Source organism: Orcinus orca, chromosome 1 (genome assembly GCF_937001465.1).
Source record: "Orcinus orca chromosome 1, mOrcOrc1.1, whole genome shotgun sequence".
Classification (NCBI taxonomy): Eukaryota; Metazoa; Chordata; class Mammalia; order Artiodactyla; family Delphinidae; genus Orcinus; species Orcinus orca.
Genome location: NC_064559.1, coordinates 199,979,058 through 200,000,764, shown reverse-complemented (window position 1 = coordinate 200,000,764; position 21,707 = coordinate 199,979,058). Strand labels below are relative to the sequence as shown.

The window sequence follows — 21,707 nt, the reverse complement described above, 5'->3', positions numbered from 1 at the left end:
TGCTCAAGGAGCGCCTGCTATGTGGCAGGTAGTCTTCTAGATATTTACATGGATTAACTCAATAATCCTCCGCACATTTCTATAAGGTAGCTTCCAGCATTAAGGATGAAGAAATGGAGGCACAGAGAAGCTACATGACTCGTCCAAGGTCTTACAGCTAGTGGAAGAGCCCGTAAGCAGACCAGGCAGTCTGATTCCAGAGCCTAAGCTATTAACTCTTTTTTTCCCTGCCTGATGCTGGTCCTCTGTGTTTCCTAGTCCTGTAGCTTGTTAGTGGCAAAGAGATCGGTGCTGTTGCACCCTGTACCTGAGCTGTCTCCACACCACCCCTTGGACCTATTTGTACAAAGATAATAGTTCCTATATCCTTATGGGTAGCTTTGAGGGGTTCATATAGAAAGAAGCCTCCAGAAAGTCAAGACTCATGCCTGCCAATCTAAAAAAATTTCCTATCGGTGGGAATTAAAAAATGACAGTGGTCTTAAGTTGGTCTTGTCCATCCCAGACACCAGTCACTATCAGGAACACTGCCTTTCGACATGGAGGGTGGTAATGTATGTAAGTATCAATCAGCCTTAGGGGTGCAGACTTTTGGGAGCAGGTGGATTAGAGACGCCAGCCTGCAAGGTGTCAAAAGGGAACGTACGAAGAGCACATAAGAAGTTGTCATGGCCTCTCTGACCTGGCTCACCGTCTGTACCTGATCAGCTTTGTCTCTTTCCATGATTAGTTTAAGAGCAAAGCTCATCCCAGTCTGTCTATCCCAGTTATGTGGATGTCTAAATTAAGCAGATGATTTCTCACTCCGGGACTGATGGTGATGATGTCTGACTGTACGTCACGTCTGTCGACTCCCACTTTTCTTCCTACCCCTCAAGTGCATTATGTATATTCTTCTCTATCTCCCTTTCGAAAACACAAGCTCCTTGAACACAGATTGCGTGTCAATTTTGAACCATTTAACTCTCCTTGGGGTCTGGTGCCATTTGAAGTATACACTAGGTCCTGAAGAAGCATTAGGCACTGCTGGTGGTCATAAGGGGCAGTGGGCAGCTCGATGGTCCCGCTGGCCACAGCGAGGGTCACAGAGGCCAGGGCTGCTTCCCACCACGGTGACCTCACAGCCCCGGAGCGGGCCGGATGTCCAGGAAGTGGAGCTGGGTATTCAGGGACAAGGCACTCATCTGCCCTGTCTTCCCAAGGGTCTCTCTGGGGGCTCAGCTCCCTGCTCCCTGACAAGGCCCTGAGGGCACTCACCTTTGAACATGATGGCCTCCCCATGGCCCTCCTTCTGCTTCTCTCGGAAGAGCTTGTAGCAGGCCGAGGTGCTGGCCATGAGCATGCGGAATTCCTGTGAAAGACCATTCAGAGGGCCAGTGTCAGCAGAGAGGAGGTGGCCAAGAAACGTGAAGAAGCCCCCGCTCTCAGCCCCCGGGGTCCCACCTGCATATTGTCTCAAGCCACTCTCTGCTGAGCAAAGGCCGCCTGGCAGGGTTTTCTCTACTTCAGAGGAATATTTCTCACCCTTCCTGCTATAGAAATTCCTCCACCTCAGCAACGCCATCGAGTCAAAGCTCAGAGTCAAAGGTGACCTTGGACGGAGAGGAAGAGCTTCTCCAAGTGGCCAAGAGGCCAGGCCATTTGCACCAAATTTCCAGGGTTTGAAGTTGCAGCTGTTTCTTTTCACTTCTTGGGAAATGAAAGAACCCCTTTCCAGAGCCCCAAGCCCATACCCCATTGCTCTCTAGAGCATTATGGCCAGCGCAGTGGCCACCAGCCCTGTGGGATTATTGGACACTTGACTTGTGGCTGGTCTGAGTTGAGATGTGCTAAGAGTAAAATACACACCTGATTTTGAACACTTATATAAAAAAGAATGTAAAATCTCTCATGAATAACTTTTATAATGACTACATGCTGAGGCGCTAATATTTTGGATTTATTGGGTTAAACATTTACCTGCCACAGCAACAACGTACAAACCAGCTTCAGCCTACTTCCTTCTTCCTCTCTGCGGTTGTCTTCCTCTAGATACCCCTCTCTGTTGACAAGAGCTGGTAGTACAGGGATTCTGCACTATCCTATTCACTCCAGCCTCAGGGGCCAGCTCACCTTTGTGCCTGGGATGGGGACGAATGTCATGAACTCATCTACATGGCCCACGGTCAGCCAGTCCGAGTAGAGCTCCACGGGTGCCTGCACCTGCTGGGCCTGCAGGAAGTCCCTCACCACCTTGGTCATCCTCCGACCACCAGACCTGGGGTGGGGTTGGGGAGGAGACAGTTCTTCAGAAGGTTGCCCACTGGGCCTGTCTCACCAGAGGGTCTGCAGGAGGAGTTCAGACTCTAGAATCTAGCCTGGACCCAGAATAGCATTGGTGGAAAAGTCATGGGAAGGAGCCTGAGTTGCAGAGACCCTGGCACAGGCAGAAAGGTGTTTGAGCCCAAGGGGAAAAAGGAGGAGTTAGCTGTAGCCATGGTCTGTGTGAAGAGCATAGAGCCCATTCTTTGGCCACTGAGGGTGTCAGTAGGTGTAAGAAGCCAGCTTCTCTGCTCAGGGATCCCTCATGGACTGCTGGAGGGGGCTAGGACACAGGCATGATTCCAAAATCTTCCCTAGCCTATGTACCTCTTTGCTGTTAACTTCTCAACTTCAATCATTTCAAGTGACACCTCTTCCAGGAAGCCCTTCCTGACTTCCACACTCCCTGAGGTCTTCAATCTCCCCATTACCCTTATAATATAACCCCAAAACCTCACAGTGGCCAACAAATGCCTCTGTGATCCGGCCCCTGCCTGTCCCTCCTACCTCATCTTCCTCCCTTCCACCTTGTTCTGTTTGCTCTAGCCACATGCTAAACTTGTTACCAAGGTTTTGTCCTTTCTGTTCCTTCTATCTGGAATGCTCCTTCCCTTTGATCTTCCCATGGCTGCTTCCTTCTCATCATCTGAGCCTCAATTCCAAAGTCACTTCCTCAAAACCACAAAAGCCAAAGTGCCCCTGCCTCATCACTCTTTATCATGTACCCTATTTTATCTTCTTCATTGCACCTATTAGCACTCAGAAGTATCTTATATATTTGCTTAATTCCATGTTTATTGTCTATACTGCCTCCATCCCTAATGGAAAACTTCCTGAGAGCTGGGACTTTGTCTGTTTTGCTCACTGCTGTTTCCCCGCAGCCCAGAACAATACCTGGCACAGAGAAGACTCTCAATAGATATTTGTCTCTAAGAAGAGCCCCTGTGATCTCCCCTAAGGGGGTTAGGGACCCCTCCTTGGGTTTCTCTGACTCTGTATCATTCTATCACTGTACACACCCTCTGTTTCATGTCTGTGATCTCCACAGTCTCCTGGAAGGTGGGGGCTGGGCTTCATGTTTAGAACCCCATGTCTGACATAGGGCCTGGTGCTTGGCTGGTGCCTGGGAAATACCTGCTGAATGGATGAGTGACTGTTGAGTGGAGGGAGAAGGAGGGCAGGGTGAGCAAATGGTCACTGTCTGTGTCAGTGGCCTGCTGCAGAAGGTAGAGAATCCCATGTGGCTTATAGGGACTTGGTGCCCAAATCCTGGCTGGTCCCACATGTGTGGGTTCCTGGCAGCCCTTTTGTGAAGTGAGGACCCACAGTACTCACTCTCTCCCCAGCAACTGCTCTAAGGAAGACTCTGCCTTCTCATCGACTGGTGGGTGACCTGGGGAGGGAGTGAAGGTGTTGTTGACAGGCCAGGGAGCCAGGGACTCAGGCTTTGGGGCAGAGCCATGTCTTCTCACGTGTCTTTTGTGAATGGGCACCCCCGAGGATTTGTTGGTGTGCACTGATCCTCTTTCGGTACTCCTTCTCTGAACTCCTTCATCCCTTCCCCACTTTCTTTATAATCCCATTATATTCCCTCCCATTTTGGGAAGAGGGTATTTATTTAGTTTTGTATTAGGTCCTAATTCATACTAAGATGTAAAGGCTAACTTGGTTTTCTTTCCAAGAGTGTCTGTATCTTGTCAGAGAGTCATGGGAGACGTTAATTCTCCCAGCCAATCACTCCATGTATGAGCAACCCAGTCTGCTCCTAAAGGGAAACAATAACTCCCCCTGCCTCCCCCCCACCTGCCTGCAGGCCCACCCTGGCTTCTCTTACAGAGGAAAGCTGGTCCCGATGAGGATCCGGCCCAGGGGGTATGTCTTGCCATTCACGGTCACTGGCGGACTGACCTCTAGGTTCCCAAAGGAATCAAGGCTGGTGACAGGCTCAAAGAGGGGCTCCCGGGTCACGTAGCCAAAATCTGGGCCCTGGGCAAGAGACACCCGTCATTAGTCTCTTGCGGCCAGGAGCCCTTAGCCCCAACCCAGCCACCCTCTGATGACCACTTTTCATTACCTTTGGTCTGGCTCTGTGAGCACTTAGCTTCTAGGGGGGTCACCCATGCTCTTCTTATTCCCACTGATGAGCAGGACCCTGGCATGGGGAGGCTGAGTTTGTGAGTATGTCAGTAGGAGTATGAGAATGAATGTGAATATACGAGTGTCTGTGTGTGTGTATACATCTGGGTCTCTGGGTGTGCCTCTATTTCTTAAACATGGAGACATATTGGTGATTTCTGGTTTGGTCCTCATTTTGTGCTATTGACATCCCCACTCATCTCTTAATGTGAGCAAGAAATGGACCTTTGCTGTTGTCAGCTATTGAGATATGGGGGCTGCTTGTTACTGCAGTCTTACCAAGTGAAAGCTGACCAATACATGCAGGAATGGCAGATATGTAACATATATACCAACCCAACCCATTCCCAACTAACCCTATTTATTCATATTTATATCTGGAGCCCAGATATAGCCTCAGAATCCTTCTTAGCACAGAGCTCCAACAGACTGCAGTTACATGATATAACCCCAGTGATGCCCCCTGAATTTTAAGTTTCCTTTCATGATTTTTTGGTAAAAAAGTAGGGATCTTGCTTGGGAGCTTGCACTGGGGATGGAACTAAGCTTGTCTGGCACAAATCCTTGCTAATAAAAACCAAAGAGTGAGAAGATGTGGCTTATCCTGGCCCAGCTTAGAGGCTCAAGAGACAGCTGTGTCCAGTAGGGTGAATGGCTGCAGCTTAGTGCTTTCTCGCCTATGAGCCCCAGATGGCAAGGTGAGACTCGTCAGAGGCTGGGGCAGCTGGGGCTTTACAGCCTCACATGGGCAGGCAGGCATGCAGCACAAAGTTGGGCTTGGCCCAGGCCTCCAGGAATAATGCAGTCTGGGGGCCTTGGTACTAGGCCAGCCTGGAACACTGAAGGCAGGTGGTGACCCAGGAAGAAAGAGTAAGAGAAGGATCTGAGAGGCCTTGGTTCTCCTGCCTGCTGGCTGGTTTGACTATCCCTCATGTTAGAGGAAGTGGACAGTCCTCACCGAGGACAGTGTCCGGGGCTGTGGAATGAGAACCAGAACAGCAGCTAATAATAGTCATTGTATCAGGAGCAGCACGGATGCCTTATATAATGCTTTCAATCTTCACAATAAGCCTGTGAGATGGATACTGTTTCTATCCCCACTTTACAGATGAGCAAACTGAGGCTTGAGGAGGTTAAGGTGTTTGCCCAAGGTCACATTGCTGCTAAGGGGTAGAACTGGGACTCAAGGCCAGATCTGTCTGGCATTCCAGAGCTTTGTGCTCACACCACTGGCTGTGCCATCTCCCTGTGATGAAGGGACTAGGCTAGTGAATGTTCTCAAGAAGCAGGTGTGGACCTGGCAAAGGGTTGCCTCTGAGCAGCCCTGATGTCTCACAGGAGGCTGCCTTGTGTGTGACCTTGGCAAAGCCACCTGGTCTACCCAGTCTCTGTTTCGTGTTCTGTTCAAGCCTCGCCCTGCCTGTTCAGGGTGGAAGGTGAGGACAAAGACGACTAATTTTGGTTCTGTCCTCATTCAGTTGGTTGTTGAGGGCATAAAAAGAGAGTGGTAATGACCTCCAGAATCGAGGGTGGGGGTCAGATTGCTTTTTAAAAAACTCATGAACTGAAAAAAAATCACAGATTTAATGAGCTTTGAAGTTGGAACCATGCTTTTCGACAATTGCTTGACTATAATTTTCCTCTCTGAAACTTATTTTGCTGTAAGTTGGAGGTGGGGCAGTGTCAGGAGTCAGGCCTCTGTCTCCCATAGCTCTCATTTCCCATGAGAGAACTCTCCATGTTTTGGAAAAGCATCAGTTATCAGAGCAGGAAACGATGTTAGAGATTACTGTCCCAACTGACCCATTTTGCAGATGAGAAGATGAAGGCAACAGACTAATTTGCAGTAAACTGATTTTCCAGGCGTGCCCAAGGCCTCCCGACCACTCTGTCCTGTAAGAGTCCCAGGATTGTGCCCTCCCTCATCCCCCAAGGTGGTCCTCAGCATCTCACCAGGAGCTGTTTCACTGGGAAATCCTTCAGGTTTCCATCTCTGGGGGAGTCCAGAACCACAGGGAAGCCTTTGTGGGGGGCCTCGATGTAGCCAAACTCAATTTCATCCTGTGGGGACACCGGGAAGAGCTATCAGACGAGCCCAGGGGGCCACCAGTGAATACTAGCCAGCCTCCCCAATTCTCCCAAGCACATGACGGCAGTGGTTTCTTACATATCCCTCAGATAGTCTCTGCACATCCCCAGCATGTTTGTACTCATACTGACCCCATTTTAAAAAACATAACTGGTAACATCTGTATACATTTTCCTGCAAGTAATACCTTAACTGGAAGTGCATTCTTTATTTATAGATTGGCTTCTTTTTAGCTGATGTATAGTACTCCACAGAAAGGCTGTCCAATCATATGGTCACCCCCTTGCCCCGTGGTTGGACATTTAGGTTGTTTTACAGTCTTCTGCTACCCTAAGAAGCTGCAGTGAATTACCTTGTACATTTCTGTCCCTGTGTACACGTGCACGTGTGATCTGAGGACAGAACTCGCATACGTGGAGCAGCTGGGCACCAGGGCATTGACATTAAGCTGCCTCTTCTTGCCTGAGCCCTGGACCACATCCTTCCCAGCTTGGGGTTCCTTACCTGGATCCAGCGATCTCCCCGGTTCATGTACTGGAAGCAGACCTTCAGTTCACAGTTGGTTTTCTCAACCAGGTTCTTCACCTCTTTCAGGAACAGGTAATTGTCCTTCATGCTGAGAAGTGTAGGAAGAGGGGGAGGCCAAGAGGGAGGGTGAGGAGGGATGAGGGCCAGTCCACTGAGGTGGCAACAGCAGTTGGCATCTCTGGGCTGTGCTGGGCAGATGAGGCCACATCTGTGTTCAAAGGCACCTTTGCAAAGGCCACTGGAGTCAAGGGCCAAGCAAACTCATCCCCTCATGCAGTGTTTACCAAAGTCATGAACAAACAAAACGAGGAGGGGAATTCTCACCCTCACCTGCCCCAAAGCCTTACATCTCTGACTCCCCAGATTTCCAAGGAAGAGCTATGCCTAGCATGGAGGCAGGGGATGGGTCCAGGACAGCAGGGGTGTGTGGCCAGGTGGTGTGATCAGTATCACCTGCAGGCACTTCTTTCCCCTGCTTCTCATCTCGCTGTAGCTGTCTAGCACATAATAGATGCTCAGTTAAAGAATTGCTGGATGAATAAGATGAGTTGAATATCCATTGTAGAGAAAGGTTCCTGACTACATCGTATGGGCCAAGAAGATATGGGAAAGAAATGCTAGCTATTATTATTATTATTATTTTTGTGATACGCGGGCCTCTCACTGTTGTGGCCTCTCCCCCTGCAGAGCACAGGCTCTGGAAGCGCAGGCCCAGTGGCCACAGCTCACGGGCCCAGCCGCTCCGCGGCACGTGGGATCCTCCCAGACCGGGGCACGAACCCGTGTCCCCTGCATCGGCAGGCGGACTCCCAACCACTGCGCCACCAGGGAAGCCCGCTAGCTATTATTTTTTAGAGCACAAAAACTCCGTGCCAGGACCTTGGATGAATACTTCACCTGCTTCATCTCACTTAATCATCACAGTGACTCTGTGATGTGAGCGTCTCAGAGAAACAGAGGCACAGAGAGGCCAAGTGAGTTGCTCGAGGTCACACAGCTGGTAAGTAACAGAGCATGATCTGAACTCAGGTCTGTCTGCCCCTGAAGCCCCAGCTTTAGCCACTCTCTGCGCTGTGCCTAATGCTTACCAGCACACAAACACCGACAAAGGAGGCAGGGTGTTGGGGGTCATGATCCACGGAGCAATCCGGAATGTCACGGTGTCCGTGAAGATGGGTGTCAGGGGGACCTCCTGGGCGTGGGGGAGAAGAGGAGGGGATCAAAAAGTCTTGTCAGGGTGCTTTTCACTCCTGCCTAACAAAGTGGGTGAAACCAATAACAGTAGTACCTCAGGGAGTGCTTACGGTGCGCCAGGTCCTATTTTTACATGTGAGATTTCACTTCTGCCTTACAATAACCCCAGAGGGTAGATAGTATTATAATCCTTGTTTTATAGATGGGGAAACCAAGTCACATAGCTGTCCAAGGTCACACGGTTAGTAAGTGGTAGAGCCTGTATATAAGCCCGGGCAGTCTGGCTGCCAAGCCCATACTCTCAACCACTGTCTGATCTCGCTGCATCAAAGTTCTCTTCCTGAAATCGGCTCACATGATGGCTGAACCACCCCCGGCCTTCCTCTGTTTTTGCTCTGGGCACCTTGCCCTTTTCTATGTGTGAGTGTTATAATGTTATTGGGGGAAATTTTGATATGTCCACATTGCTCTTTAAGGAAAGGTTCGGGAAGCTTGCCTGCAACTTGAAGGAAGATGAGATGATTCCTTTGCATGGCTGGCTTTGGAAAGCTACAGGAAACCGGGCCCCTGCCCTTGGTGGGGAGGATGGAGGTGGCCTTTCCTGCATGGGTCTGCCTTTTTAAAAAAATTATTTATTTATTTTTGGCCACACTGCACGGCAGGCAGGATCTCAGTTCCCTGACCAGGGATCGAACCTGTGCCCCCTGCAGTGGAAGCACAGAGTCTTAACCACTGGACCTCCAGGGAAGTCCCCCAGGGTCTGCCTTTTGAGTGGCCGCTGGAGGGGGCCAATCTGAGAGACCCTGATGGCCAGGTTGCTCCAGGCACTGGGGGAGCAGGAGAAGCCCTCTCCCTACCCCCTCCTGTTAGCTCTGCTTTTCCTGCCTTTCCCTTTTCCCAGCGACTTGAGGCTGCTTTGTGAGTGAGATCTCACAAGCTTGTATGCTCACAGTCACCCTGGGAAGCAGCAGTATTTGTCATTTCTGTTTTCCAGATGAGGCAACTAAGGCATAGGGAGTAAATTCACTTGCCCAATGTCTCATGGGCTCAAACCTGGGCCATCTGACTCCAGAGCCCCTTCTCATAAATCTAAGCAAGACCTACCTTCACCTTCGGCAGAGCCCTTGGCCTCCTGCCTCAAAGCGGTCCGGGGATGAAACTGGGGAGCAAACCCTGTGTCTGAGAGGGCAACCAGGTCCCTCCCTATATCTGAACAAAGCTGGGTGGGCCTGAGGGGTAGGGGTCTGGGGCTGCCATTTTTGATGAGAGGTCCTTGTGGGCAGGACATATCCTAGGCTGGCGGGTGGGGGGCTTCTCCTCAGGAGGGGAAGGTGCTCTCCTTCTCGTCCAGTTTCCCAAAACCAAGAGCAAAGGTGGGTGAGATGTCTGGCCACAGGGAGGGGACACGGCCTGCGACTGGGATTTGGGGTTCGGCCTGTGGTCAGAGTTGGTAGAACCCACAGCTAGGGTGTGGGACCAGGCAGGGAGGGAAGGCTCATGTGTGTGGCCTACTTTGCTTCTTGTGCTAACCTTTGGCACTCTGTGCCTCAGAACTAGGCCCGCTCTCTGCAGGGAGGAGGACAGACCAGGGACAGGCATGAGGTAAGAGAAAATCACCTGGAGAGAATCCGGGAGAGTAGGTACGGTAAGGAGGAACCCCCAGAGCATAGCTCAGAGGACGCTGGCAGACACATGTGGATGGTGGGGCATCCGGGTCTCCAAGCCTGGACCCCCTCCCCTTGGAGCTTTGAGGGGAGTAGAGCATACTGGGGACCCCCCGGGAGTGGCCCTCTAGAAGGAGCCCCACCTGGCCCGCAGGGCAGCCCCTCCTGGTAGAGGCCCGGAGCCCTCACCTCGGCCATATACTCCAGCAGGCTGACGTGGATGGAGACCAGGCCCGAGAAGCCCTCGTCGGGAAAACGCAGGCCTTCCACGAAGAACAGCAGCTCAGCAGAGCCGCCCGTGTACTTGACCACGTGGTAGAGCTTCCGGCGGCCCAGGATGTGGATATAACGCTGGCCGAAAAACGGGTCTGGAGGGAGAAGGACCAAGGTCAGGCCCCATCCACAACCGTCCGTGGGGCGGGGTCACTGATGGGGGACGCGATGGCAGAGTAACCTGTCCTCTAGACACAGAGAGAAAAGCACAAGCAGAAAATGCCACCAGAAGGGCCGTGGCCTGGTCATCTTCCCAGCACTGCAGGGCCCCAGCCATGTGGCACTCAACCAGACACCCTTCCTGGCTTCTGGCTTCCTTGCCTATAAAGTGAGCTAACTCTCCCAGGAAGGGGACACGAAATGTAGCAGCTGAGGACCGGGCAGCCAGTGATGTCAAGGAAGGGAATTATTGTTCCCATTTTACAGAGGAGGAAACAGTCCCAGAAATAAGAAATGGCTTGTCCAGAGTCACATAGCCAGTCACATAGCCAGTAAGTGGCTGAGCTGGGACTCAAATCCCTGTCTAGTTCTGAACCCCGACCTCTCCTCTCCTTTATATAAATAAAACACCAAAGTGTCCATTTGTGCCCCAAATTCTCCTCCATATAATGCAAGCCACATTGGCGTGTGGGTCCCTGGCTGCACGTTTTTGTGGCTGGTTTCTCCCACGCTCCTGCCCCACTGAAACCACCCAGCTCTTCACAGCGCTGTTCCCTCTGCTTGGAAGAGTTATCTCCCTCCTTCTTTCAGGCCTTGATTTGTGTCACTTCTGGGAATCATAGCCAGATCCCCCAGAGACCAAGCCAGGGGCTCTGTCTGGAGTTTCCGCAGCCCCCATCCTTCCCCATCACAGCCTTTAAATGGACATGATCTCAGTGTTTAGTTGTTGGCTCTGAGAGGCTGTCACCTGCATGGGGGCTGAGACAGGCCCGGTCCAGGGCAGGTTGTATTTAATAAATATCTACTGAATGAACCAATGGCTCCCATACCACTCCCCGTGGGAGAATCTTCAGGCCAATTTAGAGCACGTGTGTTGAATTACTACTCTGTGACCACATGGACACGGACCTCTGGGGGACACAGAGATGGGCAAGATGCAGCCCCTCTGTCTAGGAGCAGTGCTCAGCTGATGATAAGATGGCACAGATGTGGGAAGCGTCATAGTAGAGCTACGGGGTGAGAGAGCCCGTGGGGTTACTGGGGTGAGGAGGACAGGGGAAGGGAGGCAGGGTGGGAGGCGTTTGAGCAGAGAAAGGCAGCCTTTGAGATGCCCCTGGGGGCGGCAGAGGTGGGGTGCAGTGAGGAGAGGAGATACTTGCATTGCCCAAGGCATGGAGGTAGGACCCTATGCAGTTCCAGAAGGAGTTTCTTTATGCCCTGCAGAGCTGGAAGGGCAGAATCAGGCTCAGCTTAGTACTGTTGTCAACAACAATGGGTATGATTATTGACCAGTCACCTGAGGGCTAGAGCATGTAACTAGAACAGTCCTGGCCTGAATAGGGTGCTTGATTAAAACTTGCAAAATGAACGGAGGAACCAGCAAAGCCCAGGCTCAGGATGGTTCCTCACGTAGGACAATGTGCTCAACTAGACCCTGGTTATACATCTCATTAAGGGTGGGTTACCTTAGTGGTTATTACTTCCAGAGTCAGAGAGATGCGGGTTCAAGTACCTCTCTGGCTTACAAGCTGCAAAACCTCAGGGAATTCACTTAACCTCCCTGAGCCTCAGTTTACTCATCTGTTAAATGGGGGATAATAACACTTAACGCCACAGGGTCCTTGCAAGATAAAATGACAGCATCAGCAATTGAGGTAAGCTCGGTAACCAAGGGTAACCATTGGTAACACAGCTAGGACTTGCTGGTATTACTACTATGAGAGCCCATGAATGTGTCAGCACACCCCTTACTGCAAAATTCATGACCTTTTCATTGAATGGCTTAGGAACAGAAGGCAAAGAAAAATACCTCACCTCACCTTCCCTTAGGTGGGCCCAAGAAATGAGGCATATAGACTCAGACACTGGGTGTCCCAAGGAACAGCTCAAGACAGAAGGTGAAGTCCTTCTCATTCAGAAAAGACAACATATGCCTTGTGTCCCAATCACTAAGTAGATCCAGATGGCTCCGCATAATTAAAATAATTCTCCCCCGGGCACCCAGGCCCTCCAATGTCCACCTGTCCCAGGCTGCACTTGAACTGGTGCTAGGAAAGAGATCCTCAGGCCTGGAAACTGACTTGTCTTTGCAGAAAACTCCAAAACTTTCCCAGGGCTCTGGGCAGCTAGGTGGTGTGTGTGTGTGTGTGTGTGTGTGTGTGTGTGTGTGTGCGCGCGCGCGCGCGCGCGCGCTCCACCTGGGCCTGGGAGGGTGGGGGTCTGGCAGGGGAGCTGGGCCAGATGGAAGGATGCGTTCTTGCCCATCTGCATGCAGTTTTTTCCCCTCTATGGCCTGCAATTTACATGTGCCTCTCTTTCTAGTGTCTTGGGCCAGCTCTAGGTAGATTGATGACTTAGCGGGAACAATCCAGCCACTGTCCCGAGGAGCCTCCTTCCCCCATCCCCTGTCCCAGCTGGGTGCAGTCCTGCCTGAGTGTGACCAGCTCTCCCTGCAGGAACCAACAATGACCCTCTATTGAGCAGCCCACGTGCCTCGGGCTGGGCCCCGCCAGCCACCCTGACTTCTCCTTAGCTCCAGGCATCGGCCCCGCAGGCTGGCATGTGGCATAACCCTTCTGGTCACTTTGGAGCCATTCCACCTCCCAAGGAGACTCTTTGATAGTGTGGCCATCTGTCCTGGTTTGCCTGGGATTGAGGGGTTTCCTGGAATGAGGGATTTTTAGAGCTAAAACCAGGAAAATCCTGGGCAAACTGGGACAAGTTGGTCACTGCACCCTTGTAGGAAGAGGTCAGGTCCCAACTTTGGGATCCTGAGGCAGAATCTGAGGCTGGAGCACAGACACCTGGGTCCTCCTAACAGCACTGGAGACACCTGTCCACTGCAATCATTATACAGTAAGTCCCCTACATACGAACCTTCAAGTTGCGAAATTTCAAAGATGCGAACATGCGTTCCATCAATATCCGGCGTAAGTGAAACTGCAGCTTGCCCTCGGATTGTGTTAGCTGGGTACCTAGGTACCTAGGTTAACTTTGCTGGACTTAGGAACAAATTGGACCTACGAACGCTCTCTTGGAACGGAACTCGTCCGTATGTAGGGGACTTACTGTAATTAATAATCATAATAATAACCCCCCAAAAGCAAGAGAGAGTGTTCCACGGGCCGGCTACTGAGTGCTGACACATGTTCCTTATCTAATCTCTATCACCAGCGGGAACTGTCAGGCCTCTCCTTAGCCCCACGTCACATCACAGAAGAGGAACCCAAGGCCTGGCCTGGTAAGTAGACTTGCCCAGATGCAGGATTTGAATCTCCTGGGCTCTGGAGCTCCCTCTCAGGGTCCCTCAGCCTCCAGCCAAGCCCCCTGCCCTTGGGGGACACAGGTGACACATGACATTCATGTAACACAACATATTCTTATCCACAGGTGTACATGGATTTTGACAAAACCCCAAAATGCCTGCATGGCTGAAAAGGAAGAAGAGGAAACTGTACCACAGATGAATTATTTTTCATCCCGGTTAGTGTGGCACTGAGTATTCACCCAGGATTCCAATTCTGTGGGAAACTGACGATTCTGGGATCATCGCTGCATCAGTAACACCGCCCCTCCCCCCACATTGCAAGATGGCAGCCCAGATGAGACAGACCGGGGAACAGCATCGCAAAGCACTCACAGCAGTGGCTCCTCCTTTTCTTGTCTGCTCAGGACCCATCTCGATGGCAGTGAGGGAGAGGGATGTGATTAAGGGCCAGATCTCAATCCACTGTCATCAACAAAAAGACGCTCTAGATAATGTCCAGGTGTCACTAGCAGCAACAGGTTGAGGGTCACAATACGACACAATGTGGTCGAGAAGCCGAGATCCTGCTTGTACCCTTCCTGTCCGGCCGGCAGCCCCATCCGCCGTGGCAACCCTGGCCTGGACAGGGTAAGCATCAACATCTCCGGCCCGCTTAGGCGGCGGAGCCGGCCTGACTCTGGGGACATTCCAACCTGCGTGAGGTCACTGCCCGAGCCCAGGGCGGATCAGGAGGTGGACTGGCTTCAGGTGGCAGCTGGGTCCACTGCTGTCCCAGCTAAATCCCTCCCTGAGGTGAGGGTCCAGGGCCACTGGGACCAAGTCCTCATGGCGACTGCTCTTAGTGGGCCTGGTCAGAGGAGGGCCCCAGAGCTAGCCTGGAGACCCTGGGCCCCCCAGAGAGCTGGGCATGCGGGGGAGGCCTCACCCTGCACCACAGCAAACGATTTTGCGGAGACAGCTTTTTAATACATAAATCACACCTTGACAGTCACTTGCTTAAAACCTTCTAACGGCTTTCCAGTGCGCTTGGAATAAAATGCAAGCCCTCTCTGCATGCGCTGGCCCCTGCCCAGTTCGCTGACCTTGACTCCAACACATCTCCCTCCTCCGGTCTTCTGTCTGTTCCTCCAATACTGGTTCCCTCCTCCGGGCTTTGTACGCGCTGTTCCCTCTGCTTACAACACTCTTCCCTCAGCTCATGAACGGCTGGTTCTTTCTCATGGTTGCTTTGGTTCTCAACTCAAATGTCGCCTGCTCGGAGAGGCCTTGCCAGACCATCTAGGCTAGCGGTGCCTCGCCTTTGCCCCTGCCGTTTTCTACTGCTTGGTCTGTGTCATTTCCTCCAATTGTGCTTTCCTCATTAGACCGTCTCCTTCCCGAGGGCAGGGTGTGATGGCAGAGTTCACCCAGGGATCCCGGCGCTGAGACCAGCACCTGGCACTGAGGGGGCTCGACACCGATTCACAGAAGGAACGAGACAGAGCAGGCAGCTGCGGGGATTAGCTCCATGGCAGAAGCACGTTCCTGACTCACTGGGGACCCAGGAGGCCCTGTCCTTGGCAAGAGGACAAGGGCTCCGCTCCTTGAAGGTGCCCACAGCATCGTCACGGGCTCTTTAAAAGTCAGGGGCAGTTCTCATGTTCAGAAAGTCTGAGATGAGCAGAAAACACCTGGTGGGGGTGGGAGGGAGTGGGTACCTGCCTCAGGTATCATGAAGGTGATGTGATTCTGGGAAAGATGGACCTCAAAAGCCCTTCCTCCCCTGGTTCACGTGGAACTCGTCGGGGTTCCACATAAATCTGTCACTGCCAACTCCTTTGAGGGAGGAGAGATCTATCCCACGGGTCCTCTTGACTTCACAGGACAACGGTGGTCCTGGTTACCATTACCAAGAAGCTGGCCCTCTCCAGTCACCTGCACCTGTGACTACTAAGGGGAGGGGTCTGGGGAGCCTTAGAGGGAGGAGCTGGGCCCCCGAGGGGTATCTCAGAGAGCACTGACTGGATGGGAACTGCAGGAGGGCCAGGCTGGGGACACTCACTCTCCACGTAGAACACGCCCACTTTGTCCGAGTCCGACATGGAAATGTAGAGAACGATCTCGTATCCGGTGGGGAGGTGGTCGGGGCCTTTGGTCCGCAGGATCATCTGGGACATGTCCTTGAGGTCTGAGGGGTGGATGCATGAGGAGGTTAGAATTAAGAGAATTGCGTTGGGGCGGGGTGGGGGCGTGGGGGAACTGGATGAAGGTGGTCGAAAGGTACACACTTCCAGTTGTAAGATAAATAAGTTACCAGGGATGTAATGTACAACATGATTAACATAATTAACACGGCTGTATGTTATATATGAAAGTTGTTGACAGTAAATCCTAAGAGTTCTTATCACAATTTTGTTTTTCTACTTCTTTAATTTTGTACCTATATGAGATGATGGATGTTTACTAAACTTATTGTAATACTCACTTCATGATGTGTGGAAATCGAATCATTATGCTGTATACCTTAAACTTAGTGTTGTGTGTCAATTATATCTTAATTAAAAGAACAAAGGAGAATTGTGGCTGGAATGTTGGCCTGTTACTTTTATAATCAGGACAAAGCAAACCTCAAGCCTGTGTATTATGAAAAAGCATAAGAAGTAGTTGTTATCTCCAACACTACAGATGACTTCCTATAACCTTTTGGGAACTTCCTTCTGCTCCTTTTTCTACATATGTACAACTTCTTAAAAAACGTGGTTCCAGGGGCCTCCCTGGTGGCGCAGTGGTTGAGAGTCCGCCTGCCGATGCAGGGGACACGGGTTCGTGTCCCGGTCCGGGAGGATCCCACATGCCGTGGAGTGGCTGGGCCCGTGAGCCATGGCCGCTGAGCCTGCGCATCCGGAGCCTGTGCTCTACAACAGGAGAGGCCACAACAGTGAGAGGCCCGCGTACCGCAAAAAAAAAAAAAAAAAAAAAAAAAAAACGTGGTTCCAGGGACTTCCCTGGTGGCGCAGTGGTTGAGAGTCCGCCTGCCAATGCAGGGGACACGGGTTCGTGCCCCGGTCTGGGAAGATCCCACATGCCGCGGAGCAGCTAGGCCCGTGAGCCATGGCCGCTGGGCCTGCGCGTCTGGAGCCTATGCTCCGCAACGGGAGAGGCCACAGCAGTGAAAGGCCCGCGTACTGCAAAAAAAAAAAAAAGAAAAGAAAAAGAATCCTCCTGCCAATGCAGGGGACACGGGTTAGAGCCCTGGTCCAGGAAGATACCACATACTGCAGAGCAACTAAGCCCGTGTGCCACAACTACTGAGCCTGAGCTCTAGAGCCTGTGAGCCACAACTACTGGACCCGCGTGCCACAACTACTGAAGCCCGCACTCCTAGAGCCCGTGCTCTGCAACAAGAGACGCCACTGCAATGAGAAGCCTGCGCACCTCAACAAAGAGTAGCCCCTGCTCACCACAACTAGAAAAAGCTCGTGCAGAGCAACAAAGACCCAATGCAGCCAAAAATAAATAAAAGAATATATAAAACAAAACAAAACAAACAAAAAAACTTTAAAAGAAAAAAACATGGTTCCAATTGAACTATATCGATAGTTTTATTGTCTGTTTTTTAGCAGGAGTGGATACCTGAGTCCACCATCCTCAGGAGACCCAAGGTCACACCTGCCTCACCCTTGGCCCAGCCCAAGACTTATCATAAGTGCTTTCATTGCTCCTCCCTGCTCCCCACCCCAAGCTCAAGTGTGGATTCTGTGGTACCTTCCTTGCTGTAGACTTTCTCATCGCTGCAGTCCTCTCTGGGCAACCAGGGTGTGTCTCGGTCACAGTTCACCAGCAGGATGGCTCCCTGCCCCTCAGGGCCCCAGGTCCAGGATGCCTGCATTGGCGAGGAGAGAGGTCAGTGCTGTCTTCTCTATCTTCTGACAGATATTCTCAACCCCAGCGCAGACCCCATAGGACACTGGAGAGACAGACCCAGTATGAGACTCTTGCAGCCACTACCCAGGAATGTAAACTGGTGCAGCCATTATGCAAAACAGTATGGAGGGTCCTCAAAAAACTAAAAATAGAGCTGCCATATGATCCAGCAATCCCACTCCTGGGCATATATCCAGACAAAACTGTAATTCGAAAAGATACATGTACCTCTATGTTCACAGCAGCACAATAGCCAAGACATGGAAACAACCTAAATGTCCATTGACAGATGAGTGGATAAAGAAGATATAAAGGTATAAATAAATAAATAAATAAACATAATACACACACACACACACACACACACACACACACACACACAGTGGAATATTACTCAGCCATTAAAAAGAATGAAATAATGCCATTTGCAGCAACATGGATGGACCTAGAGATTATCATACTAAGTAAGTCAGAAAGAGAAAGACAAATACAATACGATATCACTTATATGTGGAATCTAAAGTATGACACAAATGAACCTATCTATGAACCAGAAACAGACACACAGACACAGAGAACAGCCTTGTGGTTGCCAACGGGGAGGTAGGGTGGGGGAGGGAAGGATTGGGAATTTGGGGTTAGCAGGTGAGAACTGTTATATATAGGATGGGTAACAAGGAGGTCTTACTGTATAGCACAGGGAACTATATTCAATATCCTGAGATAAACCATAATGGAAAAGACTATACATATATAATATATGTCAAACTGAGTCACTTTGCTGTACAGCAGAAATTAAACGCAACTTTGTAAATCAACTATACTTCAATAAAATAAAAAGGGAACCCTCTTGCAGTGTTGGTGGGAATGTAAACTGGTGCAGCCACTATGGAGAACAGTATGGAGGTTCCTCAAAAAACTAAAAATAGAATTACCATATGATCCAGCAATCCCTCTCCTGGGCATATATTGGACAAAACCATAATTCAAAAAGATACGTGCACCCCTATGTTCATAGCAGCACTAGTCACAATAGCCAAGACATGGAAATGACCTAAATGTCCGTCAACAGACGAACGGATAAAGAAGATGTGGTACATATACACAATGGAATATTACTCAGCCATTAAAAAGAATGAAATAATGCCATTTGCAGTAACATGGATGGACCTAGAGATTATCATACTAAGTAAGTCAGAAAGAGAAAGACAAATACCATATGATATCACTTATATGTGGAATCTAAAATATGATGCAAATGAAGATATTTATGAAACAAAAAACAGATTCACAAATATAGAGAATACACTTGTGGTTGCCAAGGGGGAGGTGGGGTGGGGGAAGGAAGGAGTGGGAGTTTGGGGTTAGCAGATGTAAACTTGTAATATATAGGATGGATAAACAACAAGGTCCTACTGTATAGCACAGGGTACTATGTTCAATATCCTGGGATAAACTATGATGGAAAGGAATATGAAAAAGAATATATACATGTATAACTGAGTCACTTTGCTGTACAGCAGAAATTAAACACAATATTGTAAATCAACTATACTTCAATAAAATTTAAAAAAATATTTATGGGATGAGTAAAGAACGTATGAAACTTCACTGGCCCAGATGGAGGAAGCCTGGGTAAGTTCAGACCCACAGGGACTGGGTGACTCCCCAGCTCCTCAGCGGAGGTTGGATGTCTCAGAGGCCTCTGTGGTGCCTACTGGCACGTAGCTTGGCCATGGACACAGAGAACATATGTGTGGGGCTGCCTTGCCCTCAGGAAGGCAGGGCTGGGGCAGAGCCCCCTAAGAAGGCTGGGGGAATGGGCTCCCCTATAGGCCTGAGGACATGCAGAGAGTCTGCAGCTGGCTGCTAGGCCCCAGGCTTCTCAATGGGCTGTATTTATTTAGCTTTTTAAAGTATCCATCTCCATATAATTTAAACCAGACTTTACGTTGTTATTATAAAAGAAGTGTATGGGGGCTTCCCTGGTGGCGCAGTGGTTGAGAGTCCGCCTGCCGATGCAGGGGACACGGGTTCGTGCCCCGGTCCGGGAAGATCCCACATGCCACGGAGTGGCTGGGCCCATGAGCCATGGCCGCTGAGCCTGTGCGTCCAGAGCCTGCGCTCTGCAATGGGAGAGGCCACAACAGTGAGAGGCCCGCGTACCGCAAAAAAAAAAAAAAAAAAAAAAAAAAAAGTAATGTATGGCCATGGCAAAAATTTAAATGCCATACAAGGGCAGAAAATGGAAAAAAGAAGCCTGGATGTGCATAGAGCAAAACCAGCAGAGCTTAAAAATGGGGTTGAGGAAAAAGTAGGAATCAACGACTTGGAGAACACAATGCTATCTGTCTGCACATGTTAAAAATACACACACACAAACCACACCGCATGTTTCGCAAGAATCACAAGAACAGAAAGTGATGTGTTAAAACCATTGAAGTGCTCCTTCGTAGGGGAGCAGAATGGGAGTGGGGAATGCAGGATCAAAGAGAATAAATGAATGAACGAATGAACGAATGAATGAATAAATGAAAAACTAAAAACGGGAGAGGGGTTGTGCACGCACCATTAAAGATGATGTGCCTTGAATTGGAAACGATTAATGCAATCTTCTGCTCCCCATGGTCCAAAAAAAAAAAGGCAAAATAATAAGAGCAAATGCTTTGGCAGTACTTCCTCTGTGGCAGGACATTCATCCTTTCCACCAACTCTATGAACTGGGTGTCCCCATCTTGTGGATGGGAGCCACTGGGACTCGGGAACCTGCTCCATCGCTGTCCCTCTAAGGAGCTTGCTCCTTGGTGGGCTCTGTCATTGGAGTGTGTGTCTGGGAACCTGTCTCCTCATCTGTAAAATGACAGTTGTTGAAGCTTGCTGGGAGGACCACGGCTGCCTGCAGGACCCAGCCTGGGGCTCTGGCCCTGGAAGCCCCCCGTTCAGTCTGCCCTTGTAGCGAGGTACCTTTTTTGGGTTGTTCTTTTCCACCACGCCATCCCGGTCTGCATCCACATCCAAGGAGATCTCTGGGGACAGACACATGGGTGAGTTGCTGAGCCTGCCAGACTGGGTGGGGCTGGGACAGGAGGAAGATTAGGGTGGGATTAGGGTGCAGCTCACCCATTTGATTGGTTCCCAGAAGGGGAGTGCCTTGCTGAGGGCATCTTAGCCAACCCCCTACCTCAACAGCCCCCACTGCGGGATGGAAACACGAGCAGATACCGTGCAGACTGCGCAGCTCTTGGAGGGGCTGCCAGGTGGGTCAGGGGTCTCTCACCCCTTTACTGTTCCTCAGTCAGTTCTGGGTGGTGGATGGGATGAGCCTCACTGGACAGATTTGGGAGCCTCGGTTCAGAGAGGCCAAGTCACATGCGCAGGGGCACACAGGTCGCATTAGCAGAACTGAAGCACACACTGCGTCTGGTCTGAACCGAAGCTCATATTTTGAAAACTTTCATAGGATTCCCTACCTGCCTTTCCTAGTCTGCCCTAGGCGTGTGTGCACACGTGCACGTGTGTGCGTTTCTCTCCCAGAACTCCTGGTGGTCTAGGGCCCACCTCTAAGGACTGAGGGTTTTACTTTGGGTGGGAAACTGGGTCTCCAACCCCTCTTGATCTGAGGGTGCCCAAGAGGCCAGGCCACCAGATAGAGGATCCACTGCAGGGTCCCTGTTTATCCTTTCTCTTGGGGGAGGGACCTTCTCTATCCCTCGGCCTGCTGTGGGGACCGTGTGGGGCATTGAAATGAGCCCAAGGTTTAGTACCAGACGGTGCTGGGCTTCAACCTTGGTTCTCTACTTATAAGCTGTGTGGCTTTGGGCAGGTTAGACAGCTTCTCTGAGCCCCAGTTTCTTTATCTGAAAAGTGGGGCCCTTTCCAGTTAGATGAATTGCCCTAATTGCAATGGTGGGCACTACTGCCACTTTCAGCCGGATTTTTGTTGTCGTTGCTGTGGGAGCCGTCCTGGGCACTGCAGGGTGTTAAGCAGCATCCCTGGCCTCTGCCCCCTGGATGCCAGTAACTCCCCCCAGCTATGACAACCGAAATGCCTCCAGATATTGCCAAGTGTCCTTTGGAAGGCAACATGGCTCCCTGAGTTACAGACCGATGGGGCGGGGCAGGGGAGCTGTTGGGAAGGTGATGGGCGCGACACATGAGCTAAGCTGGGTTCAGGGCCCCGAACTGCCTAGTG

General features: G+C 50.8%; 1 protein-coding gene across 1 annotated transcript in view; it reads right to left on the bottom strand.

The window, feature by feature from the left end:
• The window catches only part of PADI2 (peptidyl arginine deiminase 2), a 47,124-nt gene that overhangs the window by 6,450 nt on the left and 18,967 nt on the right, over nucleotides 1-21,707 (bottom strand). The window contains exons 4-13 of the mRNA XM_004272453.4: nucleotides 20,480-20,541; nucleotides 17,357-17,474; nucleotides 15,654-15,779; nucleotides 10,102-10,280; nucleotides 8,143-8,246; nucleotides 7,031-7,142; nucleotides 6,391-6,498; nucleotides 4,136-4,287; nucleotides 2,113-2,257; nucleotides 1,258-1,351 (exon numbers count right to left, since the gene is read on the bottom strand). Of these exons, the coding sequence (XP_004272501.1) occupies nucleotides 1,258-1,351; nucleotides 2,113-2,257; nucleotides 4,136-4,287; nucleotides 6,391-6,498; nucleotides 7,031-7,142; nucleotides 8,143-8,246; nucleotides 10,102-10,280; nucleotides 15,654-15,779; nucleotides 17,357-17,474; nucleotides 20,480-20,541 (1,200 nt within the window). The remainder of the gene's footprint in view (nucleotides 1-1,257; nucleotides 1,352-2,112; nucleotides 2,258-4,135; nucleotides 4,288-6,390; nucleotides 6,499-7,030; nucleotides 7,143-8,142; nucleotides 8,247-10,101; nucleotides 10,281-15,653; nucleotides 15,780-17,356; nucleotides 17,475-20,479; nucleotides 20,542-21,707) is intronic.